The sequence below is a fragment of the Mirounga leonina genome, unplaced genomic scaffold (genome assembly GCF_011800145.1).
Source record: "Mirounga leonina isolate KUSES-001 unplaced genomic scaffold, KU_Mleo_1.0 Mir_418, whole genome shotgun sequence".
Taxonomy (NCBI): domain Eukaryota; kingdom Metazoa; phylum Chordata; class Mammalia; order Carnivora; family Phocidae; genus Mirounga; species Mirounga leonina.
The window spans coordinates 6,462,380-6,487,607 of record NW_023270739.1 but is presented as its reverse complement, the minus strand read 5'-3'; the positions used below and the strand labels follow the sequence as shown (position 1 = coordinate 6,487,607).

Here is a 25,228-nt window from a genome sequence, read left to right as displayed (position 1 = left end):
GAGGGCACAAGTAAGTAGAGTGAGAAGGAGAAGCAGGCTCCTCACTGAGCAATGAGCCTGATGTGGGACTTGATCCCAGCACCCTGGAGTCATGACCTGAGCCAAAGGCAGACGCTCAACTGACTGAGCAACCCAGGCGTCTCGCTTTTCAGACTTTTGAGACAGGGAAAGACACCTAAAACTTGTGCTGATGGTATTGCAGATTGGGACTTTCCCACAACTGATGATACTCTGGAAAAATCATCCATAGGAAACTACCCTAACAGACCCTAGATCTCAGCTTCACAGTTCACAAATGTGGCGAGGTACTTTGGACTTGTGTTTTAGCTGGTTGCCTCTTTTTGGCCCTGTAATTGCTCTCTCCGCAGAGGCGGTGAATGGAGAATTCTCCCTAAGGTCAGCGTTTAATTAATTGCCTCGCTTTGGCTGCTATAGTATTCCAAGCATCGATCCTTCTTTTTAAAATTGTCTGGAGGTTGCCAGCACATCCGACCTCGGTCTTCCAGGGACTGCCGGGAGTCACTGAGAGGAGGGAGGCGCCTTGTGCAGTTTACTATCTCGGTGGGCGGTGGCCCGAGGCGCGGGACCGATCGGGTGACTAGATTGGGCCTTGCCCCTGTCCATCATCGGAAGGCTCTCCGCGATGACTGTTTTGCAGTAAGATTTGGAAACTGAACACCGCCTATGGAAAAGAGGGAGGTGAGGGTAAACGTTGTGCGTATTTCCCCATTCATTGGATGGCTGCTGTGTCAGTCATACTCTGCCCAGTCTCGTTGGCTGGAAGGCTCCAGGCAGGTAGCGTGGACGCGGTGCTGCCCCCTCCTGAGCTGCGAACTAGGCGCGTGACGTCTCAGACATTTGTTGTTGGGGTTTGGGCCTCATTAATTATTCATCAGGTACTTGAAAGGGCTGCAGTGATTGGTAGCTGAGAGGCCTGGTCGATTGTTTCTTAGCTAGAGATACGTGTCACCCTCTACGCGGCTGGAGAAGTTTCGCATAAATTATCCGATGAGGGGCGGGGCGGGGCCACGCATACATTAGGCAAATACGCCGAGGAGGGAGGGGAGGCCGGCTACGAATTAGCCTAAGTTATTAAAGATGGCGGCGGAGCGGAGTCGCTCCCCGATGGACTCGCCGGTCCCGGCCTCTATGTTCGCCCCCGAACCCAGCTCCCCGGGGGCGGCCAGGGCCGCGGCGGTTGCCGCCCGGCTCCACGGCGGCTTCGACTCGGACTGCAGCGAAGACGGCGAGGCGCTCAACGGCGAGCCGGAGCTGGACCTCACCAGCAAGGTAGGCCCGGGCGCCGGCGGCGGCGCTGAGGGGACCGGGCGGGCGCTGAGGGGACCGGGCGGCGGGCCGAGCCGTCTCCGGGGCGACGGCGACGGCGCCGGTGGGGGCGGGAGGGGCCGCGCCGAGCCCGCCCACCTCCCGGTGCGGGAAGCGTCTGGGGCTCCCGGGCGACGGGCGGCCCCCGAGGGCCGCGCACCGCCGTCCTCTCCCGGCGGCGCCTACCCGGCCTCCCACCGTCCGGCTCCCGCCGAGATCACAACCCCTCGGCTCCGCCACGTGGAACAGGGGCGCCCGACGCCCGGAGCGCCCCGCGCGGTCGCCGTCCCCGAGCAGTGCCGACTCCCCCGAGACTGAGGGGGTGGTCCTCTCCCTGCACTGGCCACGCCGCGGAGAGTCGGAGGTGGCTGAGGCAGGGGGAGCGGAGGCGCGGGAGGAGCAGGCAGCCCCGCGGGGAGCAGGAAGGCCGCCGGGGCTCTTCCTGGTCTCGGAAGAGGAGACGGAAAGTGGTTGCTCAGTCGCGGAGACGGTTGTCTGAGGAATTCAAAACTGAAAGATGGGCAGGACCCATAAACTCGCCATACTGGGAGTGGAACCTCATCTTGTATGAATGGAATAATGAAGGACCTTTTAAATCGGGGCTTCTGAGCTTGTGAGAAGGTAGGCAGGAATTAAGGGCTCAGCTTCTGCTTGGCATTGTGAGGATGAAAAAGTAAGTATAGGATGTGACTGGTGTTTTGAAGATGCTTAAAACATCGCTAAAGGAAAGAACGCCAACTTGGGAGTCAGACTGGGCTGGGTTCCCTTTCCTGCCCCGCCACTTAAAAAGGCTCTGTGACCTTGGGAAAGTTTCTTAACCTCTCGGTTTTCCAGCTCCATCTTTTTAAAAGTACAGATGTGTTGTAAAAATGAGAAATGTATATGACATTTAAGAAAACAAAAACAAAAAACAACAGGCCCAAGATGGGGTCATTTGCCCCCTGGACTACAGACCAGTACTTAGTTGCAGCTTCACCCTCTCCCAGGAGTGAAATTTCCTGGTCAGCACTAGCGAGGTAATCTGCCTGATAAAACCCCCTGCCTTTCCTAAAGGGAAGGTAACCGTGCCTGAAATGACCCTTTCTTTTCTTTCCCTAATAACCTTGTCTCACCCCCTTTCTGCCTTAAAATCTTTGGTTTTGGTACAGCTACTTGGAACTGCTTTCTCCTTGCTCAGTAGGGTGCTGCCTGATTCATGAATTTAGAATAAAGCCAGTTAGATTTTGAAATGTACTGGATTGAATTTTGTTTTCTGTCCGACACCTAGTGCAGTGCCTGATACGTACTACTGAGTAAATGTTTAAAGTGAACCAAATAACTGGTAATTCCCTGTGCAGATTCAATAGCAGCCGAGGAAGGGAGAACACCAACGCCACCTCCTACCTGTTGTTGGATAGTTACAATAAAAAGACGTTTATAGAGCATTGAAAACATTTGCGAGTTTTCAAGGTCTGTGGTGGCAAAACTGCATGAAACTTGACCCAAACTGGAGAGAAGTTCCCTTGCAACCTAGGCAGCCAAATTTCAACTCTTCTCTCTCCCTCTAGTCGCAGTTGCCTACTAAGAAACCAGCTATCTGCCTTATTACAATTTTCCTGTCTGATGGCTCTACTGCCACAATGAGAATGGCCAAGCTCAGAGCGGGGGATGATCAGAGGAAGTGTGTGAGGTGATGTGACATGATGCAAAAGACCCAGATAGCACCCAGGTTACAAGTATAAGCCCTAATGAGTCAACTCAGGAAATTGTAAAAAATGCACTTGATTCAAAAGCAGATGAGTTGGATGTCAATTCATGGTCAAGGTGCTGAAGAATCCTGAAAACACAGTGGGAAATTGCAAGGCAAAGTTGCAAAGAGAGTAGTACCTTCATTTCCTGACCAACTTATTTAGCGTTCTGGGATAGGGAAGTGTTACTTCATCACATAGCTGGGGAAGTCCTCCTCACTGTTTTAAAGTTGAGAAGCTATATGTATATAAATTTTGATGATACTGAAAAGAAAAACTGAGAATGTGGAGGGGGAGAAGTGATGTGTTGAATAGATTGATTCCTGAGGAGAAGCCTAGAAGCTATAAGTTTATACACTTGCTACAATTAGCTGTGGAGACGGAAAGTTCTGAGAGCTCTCAAAGGGAGAAACAATTAGAGGACTGTAGCGGCTAGTTTCATCCAAGAAGGTTTTTCTAGGAATGATTGGGTGAAGGAAACTAATTACCACTTACTGAGGTGTGGACTAGATGCTTTGCATGTTATTTTACTTGGTCTGTACAGTGTGTTTAGGATGCAGGTAGTATAATCTCTATTTGTAGATTGAAAAACTGAGACTCAGAGAGGTTAAGTTCTTTGTCCAAGGTCACACACTAGTAGTCAGAAGATGGAATTGGCCTCCCCAAATAAATAGTTCATATTTTAATGTTATTGGCAGAAATTTGCAAAATGATGGTGCTAATACCCATCTTAGTGGTAATGGTGTTTTGTTGATGAAGATGAGTCTTGCAGCAGTTTTAACTGTTGATTCCTAAATAATCAAGTTAGCCAAGGCAAGGTGGAACAGAATTCTTTTGTTACTGTAAGAACCATTGGCCTTGGGGGAGGGCATGGCAGTGTATGAGATCTCTGTCCTGTGAACTGCAAGCCGCAAGGTGGAAGACTTTGACATGTAGGTAATAAAGCACTGCTCATCAGTTTCTGTCCACAGTCCAGATTCTCAGTTATTGTGGGTCCTGCCCCTCCTGTTAAGCAGCAGGAAGCTGGCTCCTCTCACCCTCTTTTCTGTGGTTGTGGTTCAGACATACTCGTTTTAGTATATCATGTAACTTAACTCATAGAAGGCTTAGGCTCAAAGTCTATTTCAGGAAAGGCAGAGAGGGCATGAGGGGGCTGCGTAGCTATTTTAGATCAGGGTGCTGTGGGGGTTCAGTCAGGGTCTTTGGTCAGGCTATTGATCTGCTTTGGCTGTGGTGCTCTTTAGTAAGTGTGGTCTTAAGGCTGTTGGTTTCTCTTCTAGCTGGTTCTAGTGAGCCCTACATCAGAGCAGTATGACAGCCTACTTCGGCAGATGTGGGAGAGGATGGACGAGGGATGCGGAGAGACCATATATGTCATTGGGCAGGGATCAGGTGAGCATAGTTTTCCTTTCGCTTTATTTTTAAAAAATTATTTAGAGCACATTTTCCCTCTTTTATTGACTTCCTGTTCGTGTGTCTCAGTTGCAGTGATTCTTTAGTATCTGCAGAACTGTTTGGGAGGACATTAAAGTACAAAATGATAATGCTAATTCCCACGTTAGTGGTCATAATATGCTTGACTTCAAAGATTCACTTTCCAGGCGGTTTTACAGATGTTTCTTTTCTACCTCCAGTACTCTCAATTTGTATAAAGGGAAAGCACAAAGCAAGAAAACTTCTTATCTCAGGTAATAGAGAAAATCACAGTTAGGTATACAAAGAAGCCTCCCTTGCGAAGCTCTAGGTCTTCCCTCTCCAGGCCTGGTTTACAGATTCCATTGCTACTTATTGCCTGCTTCACAGAGAACCTTTGTGATTCTTCTTGACGTCCGCAAGAAAGGGACACCCAGAATTCCTCTCTTCAGCAAGGCTACCTTGCCTCAGACCACAGTGACCATTCAGTGTGGATAGTTGTGATAACAGAAGTCCTCTTTTCGTCTCTATGAGATCTTGTCAGATATGTAGCCTTGTTACCATTCTGGAAGGGGCCGATTAATGTTCTCCAGCCTACTTATTCCATTGTAATGGGGTCCACTGTTTTAGAGGAAGGCAGTCCCCATTGCAGATTGTATCTTGGGCTTTTGTTTTTTTGGGTTTGGGTTTTTTTTTTGGTTCTAGTTTATAACCTCGATACAAGGCCTACTTACCCTTACTTCATTACGGCATTATCTTTGCTGAAATGGCAGCTGGGCTTGTTAACAATTACGAATTTAGTACCAGAACTTGTCTCTGTCATCTTTGCAGGTTGCAGGAAGCCTTGGTGGGCCTTGATGCATCAGTAAAGGAACAGTTCTTTGCTGAATGTAGGCTTTGTGAAGGCAGGTAATAATTCCTTTTAGTCTAAGATGGAGAAAAATCTCAGAATCATTCTTTAACTATTTGACAGCTATCTATTAAGTATCTTCCAAGGGCTTGATACTGTTGCAAAGTATTTTTGGATACTTAGAATCTGGTCTCTGTCCCAGAAAGATGGCATATACATAGATAACTTCAGTAGAAAATAATATTTGGAAATGCTGCAAGATTGACACATGGAAGAAGGGTTTGATCTCCAAATACTGCTGTGCCTTCCTTTGAAATGTCTCTCCTATCTATCCCTTTCATTCCATCCTTGCTGCCACCTTCCTGTTTGGGTCTTATCACTTGAAAGAAAGCATGGTCAGAGAGATAGGCAAACTGAGAGGTTGCCTGTCAAAAAGGGGAGGAAATTGGTCAGCATTGTCAAGTGCTAGAGACAGCAAGGAGAGTCAGGTTCAGAAAAAGCCATTCTGTTTGGTGGCTAGGGCATTGTTGGTAGCCTTTTGAAAGCTTTTGTTCAGGTGCACATCTGGCCCGCTGGTAATAGGATGAACCACTCCAAGGCCACTTCATGCTTGTAGAATTGAAGAAACCACATCTAGATCAATTTTGACAAGTGTTGGGACTGTTCTTTGATGATCTAAATTCTTAAGACCCCACCCTTTCCCACTTATTCTTTAATGTGGACTCTTAGTGAATTTTACCATGCCTTGGCAACTCACAACTAATTAACCGTCCAATGGCAAAGCATAAGAAAATGTCAGATATTCATTATCACATCTCCTGTACACCCAGGCATTATCTTTGCATCTACCAATTGGATGCTATTACATTAACAGTGACTCCTTCCTGCTGGAATTCTTTAGAGGGAGAAAGAGATCGTAACTAGTTAAACAAGTTGAACATCAGAGGACTAAACCAGGTGCAAGGCCCCCAGGGATCAGCTTCATTACTGAATTCCTGTGCTTGGTGCTTCACCTCTGTTTGTCTCTTCCTTCATCTGTAAAATGGGGATAATGACATACTTACCCACCCTACCTCAGAGCGATTTTGTATGGGTAAGTTAGGTGTTAAAAAATTCTAAGCAGAGTAATGTGCTCTTTAAGTATACATTCCTAATTTTAAAAAGAGGCAGTGTGGCCTGATAGTTCAGGGTCTGGAGCCTGGTAGGTCTGCATTTGCCTGTTGGCTCTTTTCCTTGTCTGAAAATGGGGTTAATAATAGAATCTATCCCATGGTGTCATGGTGAAGATTAATACTTGACATACAGTAAGCATTATATAAATGTTACTTAGTATTAGTAATTGCAGTAATAATTTTTTTTTAAGATTTTTTTTTTTTTTTGACAGAGAGAGACAGCAAGAGAGGGAACACAAGCAGGGGGGGTGGGAGAGGGAGAAGCAGGCTTCCCGCTAAGCAGGAGCCCAATGCAGGGCTCGATCCCAGGACCCTGGGATCATGACCTGAGCCGAAGGCAGATGCTTAACAACTGAGCCACCCAGGCGCCCTGCAGTAATAAGTTTTTAAAGATTCCAGGTTATAGTTGATTTACCATGAGATTTCTTTCAAGAACCACTTTGTTCATTTTTCATATTAAGTCATGGCTTACAAGAGCCAGCTACTGTATTAAAAGTTCAGGGAACATAGGAGGAGTGTTAGGTCTTTGTGGGGGGGTCAGGAAGGGCTTCAAAAAGAGGAGGTGCCCCTTGAATTGATACTAAAGGGTGAATAGGAGTTTTCCAGGTAAATAGAGGCAGTAGTGAGTGAGCAGAGAAGCCACATGCACAAAGGCACAGAGATATTGGTGATTGTGGAATATTTGGTGGACCAAAAGTGATTCTGTTAAAAATTTATCTTAGAGTGTGTGCTTGCATGGGAGTGGGTTGGGGGAGAGGCAGAGGGAGAGGGAGAGAGAATCTCAAGCAGACTCCCTGTGCTGAATGCAGAGCCCAATGCAGGGTTCAGTCTCACAACCCTGAGATCATGACCTGAGCCGAAATCAGGAGTTGGACACTTAACCGACTGAGCCACCCAAGTGCCCCCAAAAGTGATTCTGTAAAGTGGGAGTATAGAATGTGAGGTTTGGAGTGTCAGGAGAGTAGGCTGGACAGGTCGCAGGGCCCAGATCTTGATGGTTTTTGAATACCATATCAAAGAGTTAAGACTTTTATCCTGAAAGCATGTTGAGCAGGAGAGTACGTACAGAAAAGTTAAGTCAGATGGCAGGACAGAAATCTGATTAGGTTTGGACGTGGCTGAATATGTGGCCTTGGGTAATTGGACCTCTGCAGCTTTTCTCCTTGACCTTTGTCTCCACTCCTACAGAGTGAGGAATGCAGTGCATGCTGGAGAAGGGTAATGTGACTGGGAGCATTTTCTGGGAGCTCTAGATAGACAAGGTAACACTCATGATTGCCCCCTGGCACGGAACAGGACCTGAAAGCATTTTGTTGTACCAGAAACTGGGAAGTTGGATAGAATTTGGGGATCTGGAAAGAATGGCAAGATTAGCAGACTTCCTCTTAGGAACACTTTTTTTTTTTTTTTTTAAGGTTTTATTTATTTATTTGGCAGAGACACAGCGAGAGCAGGAACACAAGCAGGGGGAGTGGGAGAGGGAGAAGCAGGCTTCCCACGGAGCAGGGAGCCCAATGTGCGGCTTGATCCCAGGACCCTGGGACCATGACCTGAGGCGAAGGCAGACACTTAACAACTGAGCCACCCAGGCGCCCCTTAGGAACACTTTCAACAGGCCCTTCTCTAATCTAGAAGAATTCCAGAGCTCAGTTGGCCATGTATTCCTCAGCCCAGCTGCTCCCACTTTGTTCATTTGTTTTGCATTTTGCAAACATTAGAGGACTTGAGGAAAAGCACCCTCATGGGGCATCCAGGGAATGTTTGAGATATACCCTATCCTCAAGATGCCTATGTATAGTGGGGGAATACAGGCATCCAAAACACTGTTCCACAAGGGGTAGTATGTGGTGCACTGATGGGCTTTCTAGGATAGGAAATACATAAGCAAAGGTATAGAGCTGAAGAAGTGCAGGGAACATGGGGGATGGCAACTGGGCCACTTGCATTGGGACAAAACTGAGGAGGGGCTGTGGGATAAATGGGGGAGGCCTTTAAGGAATTGGAACTGGATGCTGCTGGGTTGGGGGAGCCATTCCAAGGCTTTGAGTTAGAAGTGAAAACGTCAGAGCTGTGCCTGGATTAGGAGCTTAAGGTTGTGTGTATGTAGGATGGGCTGCAGGGAATAGAGCCCGGGTATGCTAAGACCAGCTAGGGGTCTTGCAGTGATTCAGGTAGAACAGGGCCTGAGTCAGGCTGGTTTCACTGGATTGGCAACAAGAGAGCAGGGACAAGAACAGAAGGGCGAGGTCTAAAGCTAGAATCAGCAGGACTAGAGGGATGAGTGTTGAGCTTGGGTGACTGGGAGGGGAGGGTGGTGGTGTCATCAGAAGTAAGGAAGGCAAGGGAGGAATTAGTTGGGCACAAAGAGGAACCCTTGCCAGAGGAAAAGGCTCTAGGTTTGGAATCAGAAGACCCAAGCTCACACAGCCCCTTGGCTCTTTACCAACTCTGAAACCTTTTCTAGGTTCTTTTTATCCCACTGCTAAATGGGAACAGTAATGCTTACTCCTTAGGATTGCAGGGAGGTCTAAAATGCTTTGTTAGTGGTGTTAGTTTTTGTGCTGTTGTTTAAAAGGGGGGTGGAGTGGTTGAGGTTGGATGCCATGCTTCTAAGAGTTATCAAACAGGCAATTGGAAATTCAGTCTGGAGCTCTGCAAAGAGGACAGTGCTAGAAATGAATGTTTCTGTAATTTACAAAACTACAGTTTGAACCATAGAATGAGATGGCCAAGGGAAATGTTTAGAGGCTAGAGAAAAGGGCCATTGACTGATTACTGGAAAAGACTGGCATATAGGGGACAGGAGCAGGAAGAGCCAGCAGAGGAAACCGAAGAAGGAACCCAGAGGGTAGAGAAATGAATCAGGAGAGTTCAGGCAATAGGCAAGCAGAGTGGGAGGGGGAGGTACTTCAAGAAGCAAAGGTAGGATAGCCAGCAGTTTCAAATGCTGTAGGGGTCAAGAAAAGGGCATTAGATGAGTGGTTAAAGTCCATTCATGCCTTGAAAATTAGTTTCTTCTGCAGTCATCAGAAATATAGTCAGCAGGTGCAATCACTTTTTTGAGATGCTTGGTGGTGAAAGGAGGAACGGGGGAGATGGTAGCTTAGTAAGTAAGCAGGGGCAAAGGAAGAGGGGGTGGGTTTCCTTTTTGTGGTTTAAGAATGAGCTCGTTTGTAAGGGGAAGCATGGAAGGAGGGAAGAGAAGGTGAGAAAAGGTACTGCAAGGTCTTTGGAAGGGAGTAAAAGAGAAGAAAGGTTGGGTGCATGCTGGGGGATCAGCCTAGGGAAGGAGCGGAGATGTTCTGTGAGACCCAGAGGCTGGAGGAAAAGCTGAGGGAACTGTTGTGGGCATTGAATTACATCATGTGGAAGGCACCTTGCAGGGATTGCCTTACATTAGGCACTCAAGTGATTGGTTGACTGGTCCGTTGTCTTTCCTTGGGACACCCTTCCTCATCCTGAGCTCAGACTCATTTTTTTCAGCCACTTGCTGGATATTTCACCTGAGCTACCTCAGTTAAAAAAATCTATCCCTGAAATCATTCTGAAATTCTCTCCCCATTTTCCTTTGACTCCTGTCCTCATTATCTCTTGCCTGGATTATTAGAATTATTTTCTAACTGGGCTCCCCCTTTCTGGTCTCTCGCTTGCCAGTGCACACTTTATATTGCTGCTCAAGATATCTTTCTAACCTACAGTGATCTGATCATGTTATTCCCCTGCCTAAACCCCCAAGGCTTCCCACCGCCTGGTACATAATTGTGTTTTGCTGCTCTCTGACGTTTCTGCTTAACAGCTCCCACCTCTTGTGTGGTCTCTCACCACTTGACATCCTGCTCCCCAACATACCGAGCTGCTTACTGGTCCCTGAATGTGCCATGATCTGCCATGCTCCATGCTTTGTTCCTCTGCCTAGGATGTTTTTACTCCTTTCTCTGTAGGTCCATTTTCCACACTTGGAGACCCAGCTTGGAGTCAATACCCTGCAAAGCTGTCCTCAGCTTCCCCAGGCAATGCCAGTTGCTCACGCTTTACATTTTTGTACAGTAATATAGTAAAGCACTCAAGCTATATTACAATTAATTAATTTTCTGTCTCTCCCGCTGGGCTCTGAGCTCACCAAGGGCACCTGTATTCCCAGTACCCAGCATGCGGCTTGGCATAAAACCTCGGAGAGTCTTAGTGATTACTGTTGAATGAATTAATGAATACCCTGCTTAAAGGGGAAGCCCGTGGCACTGTTATTTATTAACTCCGTGTGTGCTCAAGTTTTTGAAAAGTGTCAGGTAGAGAGAACCGTGTTCTTCTCCAGTGCCTAGGGTGGGGCCTTTGGTAGGGGTGGTTGACCGGCTGGCTTGTTGGCAGGCTGATGTCTGGGCTCTTGTCACTAGATGGGACTGAGTATGGGCTGAGTGAAGCTGATATGGAGGCCTCCTACGCTACAGTGAAGAGCATGGCGGAACAGATAGAGGCTGATGTCATCCTCCTGCGGGAACGTCAAGAAGCTGGGGGCCGTGTGCGTGATTACCTGGTCCGGAAACGAGTAGGAGACAATGACTTCCTGGAGGTCAGGTGAGGAGGCCTCAGAACAGTTCAGGGGTTCTCTGCAGCATGACCTTGTGGTCTAGGGCTTCGCAGAGAATGGTGATTGAGCCTTTGGCACCTGGCATGTCAGCTTCACTCCTTCCCCTTCTGAGGCATGGAAAGAGTGTCCAGAGATATGATAGCTCCATTTTGTATTTCTGTACTTCCCTATCCCTAAATATTTCCATTTGGTGAGAGTGGGAGGCTAGCCATACATTTGTGGCCATTGTGTGGGCTGTGTTTTCTTACCTATCAGCCTGTGAGGCTAAAAACCAGGGTCTTGGAGGAGAGCATTTTGTGCCTCTCTCGGTTTTCGGGCTCCTATCTGGCAGCTTTGAGGAGGCTTATGGAAGTTAAGAGAGAAAGCCATCATGACAGGAGCCTAGTTCCTCCTGAATAATTCTTTCTATTCTTGGGTGTACCTCCAGGGTCATTCCCAATGTGCTCAGCCATGAATGGGAGGAGCGATGAGCTGGAGAGGCTCAGGGGCAAGTCTGTCCTTACAGTTCCAGTTACTCGGGTTCACTTTGCTTCCCTGCTGTCTCTCACAAGGATGTTTGGGTTCACGTACACGCAGGGTAGCAGTAGTAGGCAACGTGGATGCTGGCAAAAGCACGCTCCTGGGGGTCCTGACACATGGGGAGCTGGACAATGGCCGAGGCTTTGCCCGTCAGAAGCTCTTCCGCCACAAACACGAGATTGAATCTGGTCGCACCAGCAGCGTGGGCAACGACATTCTGGGCTTTGACAGTGAAGGCAATGTGGTGAACAAGCCGGACAGCCATGGTGGCAGCCTGGAATGGACAAAGATTTGTGAGAAATCCACTAAGGTGATTACCTTCATTGACTTGGCTGGCCATGAAAAATACCTGAAGACCACTGTCTTTGGCATGACAGGTCATTTGCCTGACTTCTGCATGCTCATGGTAAGTGTGAGGCAGTCCTCAGGAGGGGAGGCTTCAGCTGGGCTGTTTGGGGGTGGCGGTTGCTTATGTGCAAGTGTTAGAAATTGTTCTGTGGCAGAGGCCTGTTGGTTTGGGGCTCTGAGGGTTTAGGAGGGTAAGGATGACACATTTTACAGGGATACCTACTCCTCTGAGCGCTATGGCCTTCTCAAGGGCTGTACCTTGATCTCTCTCCCTGGTACCATTTGTGGACCTCTTTTATTTTCCAGAGAGGCACAGAGGAGGGTTTCTCTTGGGGCTTACTTACTACCTCCAGAAATCTTTCTCCTGGGGTTAGGCTACTCTGCAGAGGTGGCACCAGGTGGCACCCCCGGAGAAGGGGAGGCCTGGGAAGAAATGGTGGAGAGAGCACAGATAGCAATCAAGAGGGGCCTGGGAGGTGGCCTCTCTCAAAGCCTGGGAGGAGTGTCAGCCAGTCCAAGGTACTTGTGGAGCGGCTGCTGTGTGCCTGGCACCATGCTGGACCTGAAGATACAGCAGTTGAGTCTAGTGAGAGGAGACTTTTCAGCAGCTAATCCTGTAGATCACCTGAGAAGGGAAGGGAGCAGAGGCTTCTGTGTTGGATCATGTTGCAAAGCTTCCATTTGGGTCCCGCTGATCTTCTCCGGACAGAGAATGGGAGTCTGTGGGATCCACAGCCTTGCACACAGCTTCACAGCTTTCACAGAGAGCACAAGTGAGCAAGTTTTCCTTTGGCAAGTCCTTCTCTGAGCCCTTCCCCATTTCCCAGTTCCTCCAGCTGCCTGTATTAATAAGTGTAGTAAACACAGGCATCTGTTGAGAGCGTAATTGATCAAGTTGCCCCACAAACACAGGTTCTCAGGCAAATTCTCCCCAAACTGGAGAGTAAAGAGGCAGAGCATATGTGTGAACGAACACTCTTGTCGGCTCTCTGCCCAAGGTTCTTGGGATCTCAGCATGATTTCATTTCCCATATCCTTGAACATTTCCAGGGGCCATCACCAACTCAACTGGGCTAAGAAAAGCTGTTCTACAAGAAGGGATTTCAGAGGAGGAGCCATAGGGCGTATCGGGGGGAGTTGTTGGGTTTATATTAAGAAAGGTATAGAAACCAGTTGAAAATGAGCATTTTTTTCAACTAAGCTATAGTGAACAAGGCCAATTAAAGGAAATACCTTCACCCTAGATGAAATGTCATATATTATCTGAGTTTTAGGTTATAAATATTATTATTTTAATATTTTATTAAATATTCAAATTTTTCTATAGAAAACACTGAAATCATTATTGCCCCATGACAATTTCCAGGAAAAAAAACTTTAAAATATATAGACAACAGAGTGATAGAGCATTCTCTTATTCCAGTTGGGAAGAACAAAAGCAAGTCTGGGATGGATAGGAAAGGTGGTTGGAAGAAATGGGAAGAATCAGAAGGCAGAAAGAGGAGGTATCTTGGTGTGGGCAGAAGGGAATATGCAGGGGACATCGGTGTTGGGGGGATGGCAGCTCACCTGTGACCTGGGATCAAATGAGAACATCGTTTGAAAACCTTCTGGAATGCATTAAACACTATATAAATGTGTCGTGGCAACTTTAATTTTGTTTTTGTAAGTAATGCATTCATGTGGTACAAAAACAGAAAGATAACCAAAGGGCTTATAGTGAAAAGTCTTCTTCCTCCTCTGTCCAGTTTCCTCTCAGGGGCAACCAGTATTTCCAGTTTCTTAGTTACTCTGAGAGAGATTTTGTAATCATACCAGCAAATGGGGATATATTCTCTCCCTCCAGTTTCAAAACAGTCAGAAAAGTTGAAAGAATAATACAATGAATCCCATAGACCCACCACTCAGATTCAACAATCATTAACGTTTGCTCTGTTCATCTTTATATGTCGTGGATGACTATGTGTATTTTTTGTTGTTGTCTTGGCTGAATCATTTGAAAGTAGATTATAGGCATTGTGACTCTTGACACCCAAATCCTTCAGCACTCAGCTCCTAAAAGTGAGAACGGTCTCCTGCTATTACAGCAGCCGGGAAGATGAACAAGAGTTCCCTAATATCTCGGCTGTGTTTATGTGATCTCAGATGTTCCCCAGATGTCTTCCAGCTCTTACAGCTGCTTTTTTCAAACAATGATCCATTCTACACCCTTTTAATGGTAGCATGCAGTATACACCTTGCTTTTTTTCCTCTCTTAAAAACATACATTAGGGATTATCCCTTGTCAGTAGATAAGAGTTTCCTCTTTCTTGTCTATAGAACATTTGGTACATTTTGTATGGCACACTTGGACACGTGCCTTCATTTAGCCAACCTTTATGGTGATATTTAAAACCTTTATTGTTACGGGAAGGAATAGTAACAGTAATAAGAGCTGCCATTCCTTGAACACCTAATTCATGCTAGTTGTGTGATCTCTGACATATTTTATGACACTTAAACCTCAAGAGACCCTCTAAAGGGGATGTTACTATCTCTCCATTTTACAGACGGGGAAACTGGGGACCAGTGATGTTAGACTGAATATACCTTGACGACACTAGACAGTTGTTTCCCCGGACTGTCTGGGTTTGTCTTTTTTTATTGTTTCCAAGTCTCTTCAGATTTTGACAGCCCACATCATTAAATCAGAGGTTAAAGCCATCTGTGCCCAGCCCAGCTTTCATCTACAGCTCTTTTGTTTCTGGTCTAAGACTTCTGCCCCACATGTCCTGTTCTGATGGGGGCCTCAGAGGAGAGCTCTCTCTTAACCCAGCCTTCTTTGAGCCCCTGTGCCCACCCAGCAACAACTTCTGTCTCCCTGTCCTGACCTTTCTTTCTGTGTTGGGGCAGGTGGGCAGCAATGCTGGCATCGTGGGGATGACTAAGGAACATCTGGGCTTGGCATTGGCACTCAATGTGCCTGTCTTTGTGGTGGTCACCAAGATTGACATGTGTCCTGCCAACATCCTGCAAGGTAAGTGAAGCCTGTGTCTAGTAGCAGGGGCTGTCACCCACTGTGGCTCCTTGGTGGTGCTGCCACGGCTTCAGCCCAGAATCTTCTGCTTTTTTGTCTTGTGCTCAGACCTTGGTCTGAATTTCCATCAAGCCTGAATCTTCTGCTTCCTCCTTTATTTAGCTCTTGGTCTAAGCACACCCTAGAATTATCCCTTACTCTTTGTTCCTTCTGGTTCCAAATATAGGATCCTTGAGATTCCTAATCTGGTACCTCTTTTCAGATGGCCCCGGGGCCAGGGTTGGGTTTTACCATCTGAACAGGATACATATGGAGGCGATTGGGCAGAGGGTCTGATTGCCTTCTACCACCAAAGGTTTCAGAATAGCCTCGTATTTCTCCCTCATTCCTGCAGATGGTAGAAGAGAAGTGAAGAGGTGTTCTTTTGGAATGCCTCATAAGGGCTTCTGCAGAGGTGTAAATGTCATAGAGATCCTTTGTCAGATGAATTTTTATCCAGGAAGCAAAGCATTCTGAGAACATTGCCTTTCCCATGAGACCCTCCCCCCCACCCCACCCCCCACGAGTCACTTACTTATAGGATGTGGGTCTTTTAGAGACTCTGGAGAAATTCAACAGGTTTCAGACTCGTAACCTTACCAGACAGGTCTTATATGTCTTCCTTCTACTCTAGCAAGCACATACCCATCCCAAGTTTTGATCCTCCTTTTGCTTCTCCAGGCATGGCATTTAACACTGGTCCATCTGTCTCCTGCTTCTCTCAGTAAGGAGAGGACCAGTCTTGCCCTGGAAGCCTGGCCAGAGAGAGCTGTGTCCCCCTAATTGTGTTCCATTTCAACCTTTAAGAAACCCTGAAGCTGTTACAGCGCTTGCTGAAGTCCCCAGGCTGCCGGAAGATCCCTGTATTGGTACAGAGCAAGGATGATGTGATCGTTACGGCCTCCAACTTCAGCTCTGAGAGGTAATGGGGTAGGGAGCACTCACTGCTAGGCTGGCACAGAGATTGGATGGAATAGAAGATTCTGGTCTCAGTACAAACTCTCCCAGGCCGGCAGTGTTGCCTGGGAGCGATATCAGGCAATCCAGATTCTGAGGTGCTGGCCTTGCTGAGGTTGGAATCCCAGCTGAGGCTTCAGTGTCTTTACTTGTGAAATGGGAATAATATTCCCTACCCATGGTGGCCTCGTAAGTGTTAGAAATGATGTATGTAAAGCACTTGGCACTGTGTCTGGATGCTGGGTGATACAGACACAGCCCTTTTTATAACTGTTACTTAGTAAGTTTTTATACTGTTGTCTCTCAAAAACTCTCTAATCACAGATTAGCATTTGGCTTTTATTCATTAATGTTTCCTTTGATTCCATAAATATTTGTTGGATGTTCTGTACCAGGCTCCTCATCTAGGCATTGAGGATTCAGAGTTGACTCAGGTATAATCCTTGTCCTCAAGGTGGTCACCTCCTTGGTCAGAGATACTCTCTTGATAATAGTGAACTTTGTTAAGTTTGCCCCTTTTCCCAGAGTCTTGGGGCTGCTTAGGAGCCATCTGCCTCCTGGCTTGGTCAGTATACAGCACCCAGAGCAGGCTGGCGTTTTGGCCGGTGGCTGTGTCCCAGTGCTGCCTTCAGTACCATCAGGCGGCCAGCAGAGGGGGTACATTTCAGCCGGCCCCTTTTCCATTCATTCCTCGTGCCTGTTCTGTGCAGGTGCTACTCTGGGAGCAATGGGGAATATATAATTCCTGATCTTGAAGAGTATGATTAACCCTGGATAGGAGACATAGAGGCTGTTGTGATGACTGACGGAAAATCAGGTGTAATCACGTGTAACAGAGATGCAAAAAGTGCTCCCTAGATCTGGGAGGAGTCAGGAGTGCCCATGTGAGAAGGGTTTCCTGGAAAAATCTGCGTTGGAGATGGGCCCTGAAGGAGGAGAGGATTTGTTAGTTGGGTGAGAGGGTAGGAGTCCAGGCAGCAGGATCAGAATGAAGAAATACATGGGGAGCAAAAAAAGTAATAGCTTTTGGGAGAAGAGAAGGTTCTGTGGTCTGGCTGGCAGACAGGAATTTGAGAGAAATAAACCTGCAGAGATGTTGGGAAGAGGGAATTCTGTCTGTCTTCTCTGCAGTGGAAAGACAGGCAAGAATTTTAGGCAAGAATGTGTGTGCTTTAGGAAGTAGAGGCAGTCATACGAGCCCAAAATACGGCAATGGTAGAGGGACAGAGACAAGGGGACAGATTTCAGAGATAAAACTGAATGAAAGAAGAAGGCCTTGGAGCAGGTGTGGCCAGCACTTGGAAAGCTGGGGCAGGGGGTAGGCAGTTGGAAGGCTGGCAGGCTGGTGAGGGGGCAGTGGAGCCCTTAGCAGCAGCACATGTTCCAGAAGCTCTCCTGCTCCTACTCTGTCACCCGGGAGCTGGCCACCTGAGCTCCTTTGTCTTTCTTCACTCTCCACTTAGGATGTGCCCGATATTCCAGATCTCCAACGTTACAGGTGAGAACCTAGATCTGCTGAAGATGTTCCTCAACCTCCTCTCCCCCCGCACCAGCTACCGGGAGGAAGAGCCTGCTGAGTTTCAGATTGACGACACCTACTCTGTCCCAGTGAGTGGCTTCTGGTGGACTGAACAGGATGGGAGGCTGGGTGGGCCCTTCCTACAGGGGCATCAGGGCAAGTATATGGTAGGGAGGACATAAGTGGGATCGACTTACTGGACCCTGGCCTTCTTTGCAGGGTGTGGGGACAGTGGTGTCGGGGACAACACTGAGAGGCCTGATCAAGCTGAATGACACACTGCTGCTTGGCCCAGATCCCCTGGGTAACTTCCTGTCTATTGCTGTCAAATCAATCCACCGCAAGCGCATGCCTGTCAAGGAGGTGCGGGGGGGCCAGACAGCCTCCTTTGCACTGAAGAAGGTGAGTGCCGAGAATACGAAGAACTCCCCTCGGGTTTGTTACGCTGGGCTCTGGGCCATCCCCAGTCGTCCTGGCTGCTCTGTAAGGCAGGGATTACTGACCTCACTTTTATAGGTCAGAAAACTCAGGCTCAGAGAGCCCAAGTGACTTGCCCAGGAACACACAGTAAGTTCTAGAGCCAGGACTTGAGCCCAGGCTTGCCTGCCTACTTCCTAAGCTCTTTTCCTCCTTCTAGTGCCTGAGGTGGGTCCCCCAAGCTCAGTGGTAAGGTCAGAAAGATACCTCCCTCCTGTGCAGTTGGTCCCTCTATATAGGGTCCTTGGGGTCCATGCCAAATCCTCCTCCCAGTCAGCCTTCTGTCCCTCAGGGATTGGGATAAGTGCTAGCTCTTGGGTCACCTACCTCCCTGCCAACCAAATTAACCAGCAGAGTGGGACTTTCCTTATTCCCTCCCAACAGTCCCATCGTGCTCGCCCTGTCCCTTCCACTTGAAAGCTTGCCTACCTCTGCCCTCTCACCACCATCCTTCAAGGCCTAGCTGAAAATGCCAATTCCTACTAAAGGCTTTCCTGACCCCCAGTGGCAGTGTTTAGGCTTCCCACATAGCCCTCAAGTTGGCCCTGTATTGTCCACCCGAGAAGGCCTGTGGTCTAGTACAGTAAGAGGGCAAGGCTGAGTTGGGGTAGTTTCCATTCCCAGAAAGGACTCCTGGTCCTCTGGGACCGGGGGAAAGAACCCCTGGGCATTATTGCCTCTGAGGTCTGGGATTCCCTCTTTCTTTCAGATCAAGCGCTCGTCCATCCGCAAGGGCATGGTGATGGTTTCCCCACGCTTGAATCCCCAAGCATCCTGGGAGTTTGAGGCCGAGATCCTTGTCCTCCACCACCCCACCACGATTAGCCCACGCTACCAGGCCATGGGTAGGTGTCTAAGGGCACTGCCAGCCTAGGAAGCCCTCTGCTGTAGCTACCCCAACAAAGTGCTCCAGCTACCCAAACCCCAAGGTTTCAGCTGCAGCCAAGAGTCAGGTCTCCATGCTATGTAGTGATACCCCCTCTATTCTGCCCATAAGCCTCAGTGTTTATTCAGTTCTGCAAACATTAACCGAGTGCCGGCTCTGTGCTGGGCTCTGGAGACCCAGACTGTCCTCAAGAACCTCATACTCACTCCTTCAGCAAACGTCTTTTGAATGCTGCTGTGTGCCACCTGGTGTTGCCAAGGTGCTGGGGACACAATGCTGGGCAGGGGCTCTGCCGTCAAGAAGCCAACAGTCTAGAGAAGGCACACATGCAGACAGAGTGCCCTGTATTTAGGAACCAGGACCGTGGGTGCAGGGACAGGTGGGGTCTGAGTGTGTGTGACAGGATCAGACCTGAGAGTGGACCTTCAGCTCACTTTACCACACACGGCCCCCTGAGGCCTTTAGCTGACCACAGCTCCAGCGTATTCCATGTTCTCACTCCTGCCTCTCCTGCCCGGAGGCCACTGGGCTGCTCAGTCTTGTGGTGACCCCCTGGCTCTCTTGGCAGTGCACTGTGGGAGCATCAGGCAGACGGCTACCATTCTGAGCATGGACAAGGACTGCCTGCGCACGGGGGACAAGGCCACTGTGCACTTCCGCTTCATCAAGACCCCTGAGTACCTGCACATAGACCAGCGGCTGGTGTTTCGAGAAGGCCGCACCAAGGCCGTGGGCACCATCACCAAGGTATGGCCAGGCAGCCCCCCTTTCCCAGCCCCAGGAAGCATGGGGGCCACTCCAGTTTCAGCCTGTGAGCACAACAGCAGAAGCCCTGCAGAATCCCCCTGACTGCCAGGGACAGAGGCTCTAGTTCCCGCCCTGGGAGAGCTGGAACAGTGCTGAAGTGCGGCCTCAGTGCCATTTTCTCTCTTCCCCCTGAGAGGTCTCCCTGGGCTTTGGTGGTGACCATGGAGGAGAGCAGGTGGGGTTGAGGCCTAGCTGTCGTACATAGGAAACAGTGGTAGGAGAGTGGGCCTTGGTCGGCCTCTGCGATGCCAGGCGCAGGCTCCAGCGGCCTGGCTGGGGTGGCACCCTTAACAGCAGTGGGTCAGGTTAGAGTGAATGTTGGACAGCTAGGGGTCCTAGGCTTGACTTCCCTTGGGGCTTGAGCCGTCTGTGTGTCCTGGAGCCCACTTCATGCCCTCTGCAGACTTCACCCATGGCCTTGGGTAGGGGCACTTGATGAGTGATTTGACTCTTGCTCCAAGCAGCCTGTGTGAGATCTTGGGGCCACCCTTAGGCTGGCCTTGCCTCCAGGACGGCCTTCCTCAGGCCCATCCATGCAGACCTGATCATGTCCTTGAAGGCTACTTGCCTCTGGGACTGGCTGAGAGTGGCAGAAGCTACCAGCACATGCTGTAGTGCCCTTGAGGGTATGGCAGTTCTCCCGTCTGCTTTGAGATTGAACTTGGGCCACAGGGGAAGGCTCTAAATCAGTCCCTCCTGGGTGGTAGCTCTTAAGATCCCCGATAGCCAGACTCTCAGTGTTTCCAGATGCTGAACACTCACTTGGTCTCTTTGGGAGGCCTGAAGTTAAAACTTGCCCCGGACTGTTATAGGGGCAGTAGGAGAGATGCAGTTGATGCTCTGATGAGTTTCAGCCAGCTTAGCAAGAAGGAGAGCCTCAAGTTCGATACAAGGTTCTGGGCAGGCCAGACTCCAGCCTAGGAGCTAGGCCAGGTGGGGGATAACCAAGTTGCACAGGCTGTCTATGGGAAGAGCAGCTGGGGCAGGGACTAGGATGGAGCCGGGCTGGGCTGAGGCAGGTGAGACCTCAGCTAGGGTAGGGGCAGCCTTGAGACACTGAATGGGGACGACAACGTCTCTCCAGCCCGCTGCCCCTGTCGTGGCCCCCTTGCCGTCCACCTCACTCAGGACCAGCCAGGCCAGGGAGTCCCTGGGGGTGGGGGCACAGGGCCTGGGCAGCTGAGCCGACGTCCTGCCTGCAGCTCCAGCCTCATCCCCAACTCCTTGGCTCCTGCAGCTCCTCCAGACCACCAACAACTCCCCGATGAATTCAAAGCCCCAGCAAATTAAAATGCAGTCAACAAAAAAGGGTCCCCTGACCAAACGAGAAGAAGGAGGCCCCTCTGGAGGGCCAGCAGTAGGGGCGCCCCCCACTGGAGATGAAGCTTGCTCTCCAGGGGCTGTGCAGCCAGCTCTGTCCAGCAGTCTCCAGCCACAGGTGAGTGTGCTGCTCAGGCTGGTCTGGTCCCCTGACCACCTCAGGGTGGGAGTGGGAGGGTAACTGTTACTCTGGTTGGTGGAGGTGACAGGAGAGCTTTAGGAGCCTGTGTCTAGCTCCCGTGTCTGTAGTCCATAGGAGGTGTCTCCCCCAGTTCTTGGCACATAAGTGCTAAGTGTTGTGCTGTTTGTCTCTTAGGGCAGTATTTTCCAATCTTTGAGCTATGGCCTGCTTAAAGCTGATTTAGTTGGTCCTGATTAGCATTTGGAATTAATGAAGCAGTAGAAAAATGTCAGGGTTTCCATCTCCCAAGTAAGAGCGCGTGCGGTCTGTGGGAGTGGGATGTGTGTGTGGCAGTCCAGAAGGTTGTTGGAAAGGCGCTGCCTTAGTGGGTCCTCCTGGGTGGGCATTGGTGGCCTTGGACCCTGTATCAGTGTGGTTCTCACTCAGCATCTCCCTTTAGCTCTTTCCCCTCATGTTGCTCCTTCTAGGGTCTTCTCCATCTGACCCCTCTTGGGAGAAGGAAACTTCTGTCTGGACCTGTCCTTTCTGTTCTCTCTCCCACATTGAGCCTTTCTCTTTCTACCTATCCGCGGGGGCAGGTGTTGGTTCCTGCTCTCCTTGTGCTTCTCGGAACGGCTCTGTCTCACACCATCTCACGTGTGCCCCACTGGCTAGGATGGGTGCTGGCTCCATCCGACAGAGGAGGAGTGCCATGCTCCAAGTAGTAGATGACTGCTCAGGCTAGGCTGGGACCGTCCTGCCTGCTCGCTTTTCTCCTACCCCTTTTGCTGCCACCTTGCCCCTCTGCTGTCCTACCCTGCTCCCAGTGGGCCACTACTTCTCAAGCTCCTTCTTTCTCCCTTTCAGCCCAAGCCCAGCAGCGGGGGCCGGCGACGGGGGGGCCAGCGTCACAAAGTGAAGTCCCAGGGGGCCTGCGTGACTCCTGCCAGCGGCTGCTGAATCTCCCCGGCCCACCCCCACCACCCAAGGAATCCTTGTACTCTGGCCACTGTTCTACCACGTGGGCCAGAGCAGCTCTGACCACCACCCGCCCTCCCCCAGGCCACAGCGGAGCCTCATCATTCCCCACCCTCCGCCCCCATTTTCCAGGGGGGTTGTAATTTATAAGCTGAGGAAGGTGGCCAGACTTCTGGAGGACTGACCATCATCCACCTTCTTCCCTGCCTTCTTCCTTACTCACATTTTTGTACATCTGGGCCCTTAGTTTTTATTCTTTTTATTCTCTCTTTAGTGTGTGTATGTGTGCATGTGTGGGTGTGCGCGCGCGTGCGCGCGCGCGTGTGTGTGTGTGGGGTGCAGAAGTGTAGCTGGTCAGGGCCCTGGCAGTCTTTCTCCTTTTTTCCTCTGTGGCTGGCCACCAGCCTCCAGGAGCTGGCTGCCTGCCCATCTGTCCATCCGTCTGTGTGTCTGACAACCTTTAGGGGCTTTCAGGAGCTGAAGAGCACCCTCCTCCCCTGTGCTCAGCCTCCTCCCCTGTGCTCACTCCTCTGCACCCAGAGCCCTCCACAGAGCCGGACTTGGGGCTTAGGGGCTTCGTAAGTGCTGCTGCCAGAGCAGGGAGCCTTCCTTCTGCGACTGGGGGGCTTTTAGCAGAATGGAGAGTGGTAGCCTCCTTTTCTCTCTCTCCTCCTTCTCCCCGCCCCCTTAAGCCCCAAAACAGGTAATGCCAAAATCTCTTAAGCTGTAGCCTGTAGATGTGGGGGGGGAGTGGCACTTGGGTTGTAGGAACCTCCCTGCCCCTAACTCTGACCCTTGCCACTGACCCAAAGACAAATGGTGGTTTTCCTTTCCCCTTGGAGACAATCCTGTGTTTGCCTGGCCAGGCCAGGGCAACTCCCATTGTGCTGATTTTGAGCTGGGGGCTCTGGCCCTTGAACTTTCTATGAATCTTATTGGGCCTTGGGGCACTAATGACCTGGACTGGGATTGCCTTGCTCTGGGTCCCGCTCCCCAGCACCTCCTGTTGGTGGGGGTGTGAGGTGTTCTCTGAGCCAGGCCAGGACTGGAACCCATTCTTCCCCACTACAGCCCCACCATGTTGCCCCAGCATGGCTGCTACAGGAGCACAACAGGGAAGGGCCTGAGCCCCAGTTTTGGAAGCCCCATTTGGGGTGTGGGGAGGGCAGGTAAGGGTAGTGAAAAAGATTCTTCTAGGCCCAGCACAGAGCATTAACCCCTCTGGAAGAGTCACTGCCTGGGGTGGGGGTGGGGTCAGGGTCACTCAGGCCAGCGACGGCAGTGTGGGGCCCACACCAGCCTGGCCCGAGCTGTGGCCAGAAGCCCTGGGTTTAGGGTGGACTGGTGGGTGGAGATGTGTTCTTTCTAGCCAGGGCAGACACCCAGCTGGCTGGGTCCTTCCTCAGCCTTGCCTCCCTCCCATCCCCAACCGTCCTCCCTCCTTCCTGCTTCTGGACTGCTGGTCCCCTCACCTCCCCTCCTTCCAGCTGTTTCCAGTTACCACTGGCCCATGGCCGTGGACCGACCAGACCAGCACAAAGAATAAAAGTTTGTTCCAAGCTGACGGTGTCCTGTTCCCTGCCCCGGCCCCCCAGCTGGCTGTGCCTGCCCCCGAGCCCCCAGCTGCAGCGCAGGGCAGGGGCGGGAGGAGCCCAGCTTCTCTCAGACGCGCTTGGCTTCAAAATGCAGGCCCCTCTGGCAGCTGTGACACGGGACAAGTTGCCAGTCGTCCCTGAACCTGTTCCTCCTCTAGAGCGAGGGGGAACAAATGCCTGTGTCGTGGTGGTTGTGAGGCTTCAGCGAGGGAGCGTGTGGTGAGGCTCTGACGCGCCAGCCTGTGGGAGGCGCCGCGGGCTCCCAGGTCCTCGGGGCAGTGGGCAGGCGTGCAGGGAGAAAGGGGGCGTTGACCTGTGTCCGGCTGGATGGCTGCCTCCCTTAGGCGCTTTCATTTGGAAGCTGTCATCTAGGAGAGAGGCGGCGGTCCCTTTTTCTAGTTAAGGCGACTGAAGCTCGGAGGGACAGCGCCACCATTGGGCACGTTCCTGCCCGCACCAGCCCTCAGCCCCAGCCGACAGTAGGCGGCCGCTCTGCCCCGTGGCCTTGGGCCCCTGCCTGTCCTTTGTGTGCTAGTTCCTTCTTGCTTTTTGACTCTGGTCCTGCTTCTAGGGGCTGTTGCCCACTGGTACCTTCGCAAGAGGAAGGCTGCAGCATTGAGCACCCCTCTGCTCTCTGTCCCCACGGCAGGTGCTGTGGAGCCCGTGTTTCCACAGGACTTCACTAGGGTGGGACCTTGTTTGAACTCTTTGCCACTAAGAGCATAACCACTTTCTTTACATTTGGAAGCTGTGGTCTCCACCCTGGCCTCTGCCCTCAGACGCGCAGGAGGTTGGTTTGGATCTCAGTGGTCACCAGACCCACGCCTGCTAGCAGGGGCTGACTGAATACAGTGTTTTACTGTCATTAACAGGGACTCCACAGGTCCTCTACGGGTCTCAGCCCTACCGACTCTCACTTTGGAACAAAACACCAGCCCTTTTATAGCTGATAAAGAATAAAGTTGTTAATCATCTCGAACGACCGATCCTGACCTTTCTGTATGCACAGCTAGCATTTGTGGCGTCTAGTTCGGTTAGGACCCCTGTTCTGGCTTATTGGCCTCCCTGGCCCAGAATAAGGGAATGGGACTATGCCATGGTGCAGGGGGAAACACAGGTTTGGGGGCATGGGGCATGGAGAAAATGGGGTGAGAGCTGTGCCTTGAGGGGTCAGGATTTGAACATGTGTAGATGGGCAGAGGGTACATGTCTGGCCTGGAGGGCACAACGAGGGGCACTGAGCCCTGACTGTGGTAAGTTCCAGGCACTCGTTTAGTGGTGCAGCTGGGGGATAGCTCCTTTGTTGAGAGACGTTCTAGATGCAGAGCAGGTATTGAGTGAAGTAGGGAAAATGGGAGTGGTCACTGGGGGTGAGCCATAGGACCAGCTCTTTCCTGGCATAGAGGGGTGAGGGGTTAACTGGCCCAAGGCCTCAGGGCTGGATTTACACTGCACCTGGTACCCTCTCCTGTGGCAGTTTATCCCTAACCCCTCTCCTCCTGACCCATCCCAGCCTCTGTTTTCTTAGATGTGGTGGGGACCAGCCCTGGGTCAGGTGCCATGGTCAGGAGCA

The 25,228-nt window shown here is 50.5% G+C and overlaps 1 protein-coding gene across 2 annotated transcripts; it reads left to right on the top strand.

Annotated features, from left to right (window-relative positions):
• Nucleotides 1-43: 43 nt before the first annotated feature.
• GTPBP1 (GTP binding protein 1) lies at nt 44-24,634 on the top strand. Of its 2 annotated transcripts, none has more exons than XM_034987495.1 (12): nt 44-1,290; nt 4,334-4,445; nt 10,880-11,060; nt 11,650-11,998; nt 14,833-14,956; nt 15,803-15,917; nt 17,416-17,560; nt 17,691-17,873; nt 18,658-18,793; nt 19,403-19,581; nt 20,879-21,079; nt 21,950-24,634. In XM_034987495.1, exons 1-12 carry the CDS (start codon nt 1,099-1,101, stop codon nt 22,040-22,042), a joined length of 2,010 nt encoding a protein of 669 aa, XP_034843386.1. In that variant the 5' UTR covers nt 44-1,098; the 3' UTR covers nt 22,043-24,634. The 2 variants fall into 2 exon arrangements, with proteins under 2 accessions (XP_034843386.1, XP_034843387.1); XM_034987496.1 differs by lacking the exon at nt 44-1,290 and adding an exon at nt 1,681-1,947.
• Nucleotides 24,635-25,228: the final 594 nt, after the last annotated feature.

Coding starts and splice junctions, on each gene's coding strand:
- GTPBP1 (XM_034987495.1), top strand. CDS start 1,099: ATGGCGGCGGAGCGGAGTCGCTCCCCGATGGACTCGCCGGTCCCGGCC. Junction 17,561..17,690: donor ACGACACCTACTCTGTCCCA/GTGAGTGGCTTC, acceptor CCTTCTTTGCAG/GGTGTGGGGACAGTGGTGTC. Junction 17,874..18,657: donor CCTCCTTTGCACTGAAGAAG/GTGAGTGCCGAG, acceptor TCTTTCTTTCAG/ATCAAGCGCTCGTCCATCCG.